The sequence below is a fragment of the Hylobates moloch genome, unplaced genomic scaffold (genome assembly GCF_009828535.3).
Source record: "Hylobates moloch isolate HMO894 unplaced genomic scaffold, HMol_V3 SCAFFOLD_2, whole genome shotgun sequence".
NCBI classification, from domain to species: domain Eukaryota; kingdom Metazoa; phylum Chordata; class Mammalia; order Primates; family Hylobatidae; genus Hylobates; species Hylobates moloch.
In genome coordinates this window covers 13,514,209-13,522,700 of record NW_026652277.1, presented here as the reverse complement: position 1 = coordinate 13,522,700, position 8,492 = coordinate 13,514,209, and the positions used below count along the sequence as shown (strand labels likewise).

Here is an 8,492-nt window from a genome sequence, read left to right as displayed (position 1 = left end):
TATCTCTGCGCCCCGATCCCTTATTTCCGTGCCCCAACCTCTTATATGTCTGCACCCCGACCCCTTCTCTGCTTTTCTGGAGGGCAAGAACCCCCCCACCCCTTCTCCGTGTCTCTATTCTTTTTCTCTGGGCTTGCCTCCTTCACTATGGGCAAGCTTCCACCTTCCATTTCTCCTTCTTCTCCCTTAGCCTGTGTTCTTAAGAACTTAAAACCTCTTCAACTCTCACCTGACCTAAAATCTAAGCACCTTATTTTCTTCTGCAATGCCGCTTGACCCCAATACAAACTCAAGAGTAGTTCCAAAGAGCCGGAAAATGGCACTTTCGATTTTTCCATCCTACAAGATCTAAATAATTCTTGTCGTAAAATGGGCAAATGGTCTGAGGTGCCTGACGTCCAGGTATTCTTTTACACATCGGTCCCTCTCTAGTCTCTGTTCCCAATGCGATTCCTCCCAAATCCTCCTTCTTTCCCTCCCTCCTGTCCCCTCAGTCCCAACCCCAAGCGTCGCTGAGTCTTTCCAGTCTTCCCTTTCTACAGACCCATCTGATCTTTCCCCTCCTCCTCAGGCTGCTCGTCACCAGGCTGAGCTAGGTCCCAATTCTTCCTCAGCCTCTGCTCCTCCACTCTATAATCTTTTTATCACCTCCCCTCCTCACACCGGGTCCGGTTTGCAGTTTCATTCCGTGAGTAGCCCTCCCCCACCTGCCCAGCAATTTCCTCTTAAAAAGGTGGCTGGAGTTAAAGGCATAATCAAGGTTAATGCTCCTTTTTCTTTATCCGACCTCTCCCAAATTAGTTAGCGTTTAGGCTCTTTTTCATCAAATATAAAAAACCCAGCCCAGTTCATGGCTGGTTCGGCAGCAACCCTGAGACGCTTTACAGCCCTAGACCCTAAAAGGTCAAAAGGCCGTCTTATTCTCAATGTACATTTTATTACCCAATCTGCTCCCGACATTAAATAAAACTCCAAAAATTAAATTCCAGCTCTCAAACCCCACAACAGGATTTAATTAACCTCACCTTCAATGTGTACAATAATAGAAAAACGTTGCAATTCCTTGCCTCCACTGTGAGACAAACCCCAGCCACATCTCCAGCACATAAGAACTTCCAAACACCTGAACCGCAGCTGCCAGGCATTCCTCCAGAACCTCCTCCCCCAGGAGCTTGCTACAAGTGCCAGAAATCTGGCCCCTAGGCCAAGGAATGCCTGCAGCCCAAGATTCCTCCTAAGCTGCATCCCATCTGTGCGGGACCCCACTGGAAATCGGACTGTTCAACTCACCTGGCAGCCACTCCCAGAGCCCCTGGAACTCTGGCCCAAGGCTCTCTGACTCCTTCCCAGATCTTCTTGGCTTAGTGGCTGAAGACTGACGCTGCCCAATCGCCTCGGAAGCCCCCTAGGCCATCACGGACGCCGAGCTTCAGGTAACTCTCACAGTGGAGGGTACACATCCAGATGGCCGGTTCCTGCCTTAACTGATGACATTGTCTTGTGAAATTCCTTCTCCTGGCTCATCCTGGCTCAAAAGCTCCCCTACTGAGCACCTTGTGACCCCCACTCCTGCCTGCCAGAGAACCCCCCTTTGACTGTATTTTCCTTTACCTACCCAAATCTTATAAAATGGCCCCACCCCATCTCTCTTCGCTGACTCTTTTCGGACTCAGCCCACCTGCACCCAGGTGAAATAAACAGCTTTATTGCTCACATGAAGCCTGTTTGGTGGTCTCTTCACACAGACGCACATGAAATTTGGTGCCGTGACTCAGGTAACTCTCACAGTGGAAGGTAAGCCCGTCCCCTTCTTAATCAATATGGAAGCTACCCACTCCACATTACCTTCTTTTCAAGGGCCTGTTTCCCTTGCCTCCCTAACTGTTGTGGGTATTGACGGCCAGGCTTCTAAACCTCTTAAAACTCCCCAACTGTGGTGCCAACTTAGACAATACTCTTTTAAGCACTCCTTTTAGTTATCCCCACCTGCCCAGTTCCCTTATTAGGCCAAGACACTTTAACTAAATTATCTGCTTCCCTGACTATTCCTGGACTACAGCCACTTCTCACTGCCGCCCTTCAACCCAAAGCCTCCTTCGCGTCCTCCTCTCATATCCCCCCACCTTAACCCACAAGTATGGGACATCGCTACTCCTTCCCTGGCAACCAATCACATGCCTATTACCATCCCATTAAAACCTAATCACCCTTACCCCGCTCAATGCCAGTATCATCCCACAGCACACTTTAAAAGGATTAAAGCCTGTTATCACTCGCCTGCTACAGCATGGGCTTCTAAAACCTATAAACTCTCCTTACAATTCCCCCGTTTTACCTGTTCAAAAATCAGACAAAGCTTACAAGTTAGTTCAGAATCTGCGCCTTACCAACCAAATTGTTTTGCCTATCCACCCCATGGTGCCAAACCCATATACTCTCCTATCCTCAATACCTCCCTCTACTACCCACTATTCTGTTCTGGATCTCAAACATGCTTTTTTTTTACTATTCCTTTGCACCCTTCATCCCAGCCTCTCTTTGCTTTCACTTAGACTGACCCTGACACCCATTAGGCTCAGCAAATTACCTGGGCTGTACTGCCACAAGGCTTCACAGACAGCCCCCATTACTTCAGTCAAGCCCAAATTTCATCCTCATCTGTTACTTATCTCGGCGTAATTCTCATAAAAACACACGTGCTCTCCCTGCTGATCATGTCAGATTAATCTCCCAAACCTCAATCCCTTACAAAACAACAACTCCTTTCCTTCCTAGGCATGGTTAGTGCAGTCAGAATTCTTACACAAGAGCCAGGACCGCACCCTGTAGCCTTTCTGTCCAAACAACTTGACCTTACTGTTTTAGCCTAGCCCTCATGTCTGCGTGCAGCGGCTGCCACTGCTTTAATACTTTTAGAGGCCCTAAAAATCAAAAACTATGCTCAACTCACTCTCTACAGCTCTCATAATTTCCAAAATCTGTTTTCTTCCTCACACCTGAAGCATATACTTCCTGCTCCCCAGCTCCTTCAGCTGTACTCACTCTTTGTTAAGTCCCACAATTACCATTGTTCCTGGCCCGGACCTCAATCTGGCCTTCCACATTATTCCTGATACCACACCTGACCCCATGACTGTATCTCTCTGATCCACCTGACATTCACCCCATTTCCGCATATTTCCTTCTTTGCTGTTCCTCACCCTGATCACGCTTGATTTATTGATGGCAGTTCCACCAGGCCTAATCGCCACACACCAGCAAAGGCAGGCTATGCTACAGTACAAGCCACTAGCCTGCCTCTTAGAACCTCTCATTTCCTTTCCATTGTGGAAATCTATCCTCAAGGAAATAACTTCTCAGTGTCCCATCTGCTATTCTACTACTCCTCAGGAATTATTCAGGCCCCCTCCCTTCCCTACACATCAAGCTTGAAGATTTGCCCCCACCCAGGACTGGCAAATTAGCTTTACTCACATGCCCCGAGTCAGATAACTAAAATACCTCTTAGTCTAGGTAGACACTTTCACTAGATAAGTAGAGAGGCCTTTCCTACAGGGTCTGAGAAGGCCACCGCAGTCATTTCTTCCCTTCTGTCAGACATAATTCCTCAGTTTAGCCTTCCCACCTCTATACAGTCTGATAACAGACCAGCCTTTATTAGTCAAATCAGCCAAGCAGTTTTTCAGGCTCCTAGTATTCAGTGAAACCTTTGTATCCCTTACGGTCCTCCGTCTTCAAGAAAAGTAGAACGGACTAAAGGTCTTTTAAAAACACACCTCGCCAATCTCAGCCACCAACTTAAAAAGGACTGGACAATACTTTTACCACTTTCCCTTCTCAGAAGTCAGACCTGTCCTCAGAATGCTACAAGGTACAGCCCATTTGAGCTCCTGTATAGATGCTTCTTTTTATTAGGCCCCAGTCTCATTACAGACACCAGACCAACTTAGAATGTGCCCCAAAAAACTTGTCATCCCTACCATCTTCTGTCTAGTCATACTCCTATTCACCATTCTCAACTACTCATACATGCCCTGCTCTTGTTTACACTGCCGGTTTACACCGTTTCTCCAAGCCATCACAGCTGATATCTCCTGGTGCTATCCCCAAACTGCCACTCTAAACTCTTGAAGTAAATAAATAATCTTTGCTGGCAGGACTATGCTGAATCTCCTTAGGCACTCTCTAATCAGATGTCCTAGGTCTTCTCAATTCTTAGACCTTTTATACCTGTTTTTTCCTTCTCTTATTCCATCTAGTTTCTGAATTCATCCAAAACCATATCCAGGCCATCACCAATCATTCTATATGACAAATGTTTCTTCTAACATCCCCACACTATCACCCCTTACCACAAGACCTCCCTTCAGCTTAATCTCTCCCACTCTAGGTTCCCACACCGCCCCTAATCCCGCTTGAAGCAGTCCTGAGAAACATCACCCATTCTCTCTCCATACCATCCCCCCAAAATTTTCGTCGCCCCAACACTTCAACAGTATTTTATTTTTCTTATTAATATAAGAAGGCAGGAATGTCAGGCCTCTGAGCCCAAGCCAAGCCATTGCATCCCCTATGACTTGCATGTATACATCCAGATGGCCTGAAGTAACCGAAGATCCACAAAAGAAGTGAAAATAGCCTTAACTGATGACATTCCACCATTGTGATTTGTTTCTGCCCCACCCTAACTGATCAATGTACTTTGTAATCTCCCCCACCCTTAAGAAGATTCTTTGTAATTCTCCCCACCCTTGAGAATGTACTTTGTGAGATCCACCCCTGCCCGCAAAGCATTGCTCTTAACTTCACCGCCTATCCCCAAACCTGTAAGAACTAATGATAATCCACCACCCTTTGCTGACTCTCTTTTCGGACTCAGCCCACCTGCACCCAGGTGAAATAAATGGCTATGTTGCTCACACAAAGCCTGTTTGGTGGTCTCTTCACATGGACGCGCATGAAAGGAAGCACACAACCTCTTCAAAGAGAAATTCGATTTAGCCAGTTTAAAATATGTAGAAGTCGGCTGGGTGCAGTGGCTCGCCTGTAATCCAGCACTTTGGAAGGCCAAGGTGAGTGGATTGCTTGAGCTCAAGTGTTCAAGATCAGCCTGGACAACATGGCAAGACCCTGTCTCTCCTGAAAATACAAAAACTAGCTGGGCGTGGTGGTGCGTGCCTATAGCCCCAGATACTTGGGACAATGAAGTGGGAGGATCACCTAAGCCTGGAAGGTCGGGGCTGCAGTGAGCCATGATCTTGCCACTGCACTGCAGCCCAGGTGACAGAGTGAGACCCTGCCTCAAAAAAAAAAAAAAAAAATACACACACACACACACACACACATATATATATATATATGTTATGACCCACCGTTTCATGTCCAGAAATCGATCACACTGATAGATGACTGGGTGAGTCAACTCTAGCATATTCAGTGGCGCATGGGGCATATTGAGAAGAGTGGGCAATGCTCCTCAAGTTCAAGCTTTCAAACACCCGAGTCAGCAAGAATCACATCATCGCTCAGGGAAGACGGCATGGCACCCCTGGGTTGGAGATTTGAGAAGATAATACACATGATTGATTCAGCGTTTTTATTTGTAAGCCATAAGCAAACATGTGATTCTTGACTGTGATGCTTTTGCTTGGGAATGAAGCCGGGGAAGCCACTGTAGATATGGTGCTAGGAGGCCCTGCAGGCAGTTGCTCACCTCAGAAGATGGTCTGCAAAGAGGTGAAAGCCAGGGCACTTACATACACTGGAAGGAAAGGCATGTGTATTTTCCAGAGCTGCTGGCCACTGCAGACCCCAAGCTGAGACCTTCTGAAGGGCCGGTTTGCATGGGAAAGATTGCTGGAACACGGGGATGCCAATGTGTGCTACAAGCTTCGTCTTCTTGGCTGGCTTCAGGATGGGATCAGATGTGGTGGCGGTTGTAGAGATAGGATGGGTGCAGGCCGTCATAGTGCCACTGGCGCCACTGCTCCACAGCCTCCCGGCTCCTCTCTTCCTGCTCTGGGGAGGAAAGACAAAGCCACCTGTTAGGACAGGGGGACTCTGACCTGCCACTGAGCCCAGCAGCCATCAGCCAAACCCCTGCCCTGTGGTGACCTGCACTGAGAGTGTTTGTGAGCCCTGGTGAGACAAGGCCAGGACTGGTGAGGATCCAGAGCATGTGAGTTGACAGGCCTTGTATATAAGTCAGGCCCAGACGGGCGAAGGTCACAGGCAGGTGTAGACCAGGGCTGGGCATCTCAGGCTCTTCTGCCTGCACAGCCAGTGTAGGAGGGCAGAGGCTTATGCAGCCCTGTTTCAAAGACATAACAACCAAGACACAAGACGAAAAAGTAACAACACAGTAGCAGGAATGGGCTATTGGAAGGACATGCAAGAAAAATAAGGGACTACAAACCATGCCTTGAAAACATGAAGGAAATAATTGTCGACTTGGAGTTTTTATCCTCCATACTGTTCTGAATTAATTTTCAGGGCCAATTCCTGGATCAAAGAAGCTCTCCAAGACCTCTATGCATTTGCTCATCCTTGATTTCCAAGAACAGGCGCTTTGCTGGCAAATAAGCCTTGGGGCTCCAATGCTAGGGCTATCTACTAGCCTCGTCTCCTTGGGTATACACGTATCCTTTCTAAGCCTCAGTTTTTTATTTTTGTTGTGGACCATTTTTTTTTTTTTTTTTTTTTTTTGAGACAGGGTCTTGCTCTGTTGCCCAGGCTGGAGTGCAGTGGCATGATCGTAGTCACTCTAGCCTTGAGCTCCCCAGGATCAAGTGATCCTCTCTCAACCACCCAAGTAGCTGGGACTACAGGCACATGCCACCAGCCAAGTTAATTTTCTCATTTTCTATGTTGCTCAGGCTGGTCTCGAACTCCTGGGCTGAAGCCATCCTGCTGCCTCAGCCTCCAGTGTAGCTGGGACTACAGGCACATGCCACCATGCCCAGCTTATGTTTTTTAATTGAAAAATTTTTTTTTCTTTTGTAGAGACAGGGCCTCACTTAGTTGCCCAAGCTGGTCTTGAACTCCTGGCTTCAAGCAATGCTCCCACTTTGGCCTCCCAAAGTGCTGGGATTACAGGTGAGCCACGGTGCCCAGCCTGAGCCTCAATTTTTGAAACATGAGCTGGAAATTACAAGACCTGTCTCAGAGGCAGTTCGTGAGGATTAGGCGACCACTTACAGTGCCTGGCAGAGCAAGGGCTCAAGGACAACAGCTTCTGGAACTGCATTCCCCAAAGGCCTGTGTTTTCTCCATGTGTGTGGGCGAGACCTAGGGTCTCCTGTCTTCCTATCCTGTAAGAGGACCTGCAGATGCCCAACCCTGCATCCTGAATTCATCAAGAAAGGGAAAAACAGTGAATGTTTTTCCATCTACATGCTAGAGCTTTGGACCTAAAACATTTAAAACTGCTCAAAATAAAGTGCTATTTTAATAGTATGAGTCAAAATCACACTGAAGGAATTTTGAAGGCCACATTCTCAACTTTTAAATGCTTCTCCCCAAGCTGCCCACCAAGATAAACACATCTCTAACAGAAGTGTGTGCTTCCAAGCTGTGACGGCCTGAAGTTTTCCCAGTATGTTCCTAAGACAGTTTGATTTGCCAGGATCCAAGCCCAGCACCTGTTTGCAGGGCTCAGCCAGGTGCACCTGCAGGGCAATGGGCACAGCCTGCAGCATCTGACCCAGGGGTGGTTTCCTTTTCACTAGGAGATGCCTTCTGAGGGTGCTGCCTCCCGAGGGTGCTGCCTCCCCAATCCATCAGAGCAAACAGCCAGGAGAACTGAAAGAGTTGACTCTCTCCAACAAAGGCGACCTAAACTGGGGCTCACATCCAAGTTCACGTGCACCCAGGAGGTACCAGGTGATTTTCCTCAGGAGCATTACAATCTTGAAATTTGGAGAAAGACCAAATAAATAAACAAACAGGGTTAGGTGCGATGGCCCACGCCTGTAATCCCAGCACTTTGGGAGACTGACATGGGCAGATTACTTGATGTCAGGAGTTCGTGACCAGCCTGGTCAACATAGTAAATCCCCGTGTCTACCCAAAATACAAAAATTAGCTGGGCATAGCGGTGCACACCTGTAATCCCAGCTACTTGGGAGGCTGAGACAGGAGAATCGCTTGAACTCGGAGCGGGATTTTGCGGTGAGCTGAGATCATGCCACTGCACTCCAGCCTGGGCAACAGAATGAGACTCTGTCTCAAAAAAAAAAGGAAAAGAAATACACACACACACAGACACACACACACACACTCTCTGGTATGCTGGTGTGATCCCCATTATACGGTCCTAAGGATGTTTGCTGTGGGTGACCCTTGAGGGTACTTCACAGCAAAATTAAATCCCACTCCGTGGGAGGCTGTGGCTCAAAGACAGAGCATCCTCTATCCGTGTGCCCAGCCGCACCATCCTCCACTGAGCCCTGGCACAGCCAGCACTTTCTTTTTTTTTTTTTTTTTTTTTTTTT

The 8,492-nt window shown here is 47.8% G+C and overlaps 1 protein-coding gene across 5 annotated transcripts in view; it reads right to left on the bottom strand.

The window, feature by feature from the left end:
• Nucleotides 1-5,582: 5,582 nt before the first annotated feature.
• Nucleotides 5,583-8,492, bottom strand: part of LOC116472859 (phytanoyl-CoA dioxygenase, peroxisomal) — a 77,824-nt gene continuing 74,914 nt past the window's right edge. For 3 of the 5 annotated variants that reach the window (XM_058431826.1, XM_058431836.1, XM_058431845.1), the window contains one exon: nucleotides 5,583-6,018. In XM_058431826.1, the coding sequence (XP_058287809.1) occupies nucleotides 5,921-6,018 (98 nt within the window). In that variant the 3' untranslated portion in view covers nucleotides 5,583-5,920. Of the gene's footprint in view, nucleotides 6,019-6,114; nucleotides 6,311-8,103; nucleotides 8,201-8,492 lie in introns of those variants that run through there. The other 2 variants (XR_009211178.1, XR_009211179.1) reach the window with 2 other exon arrangements.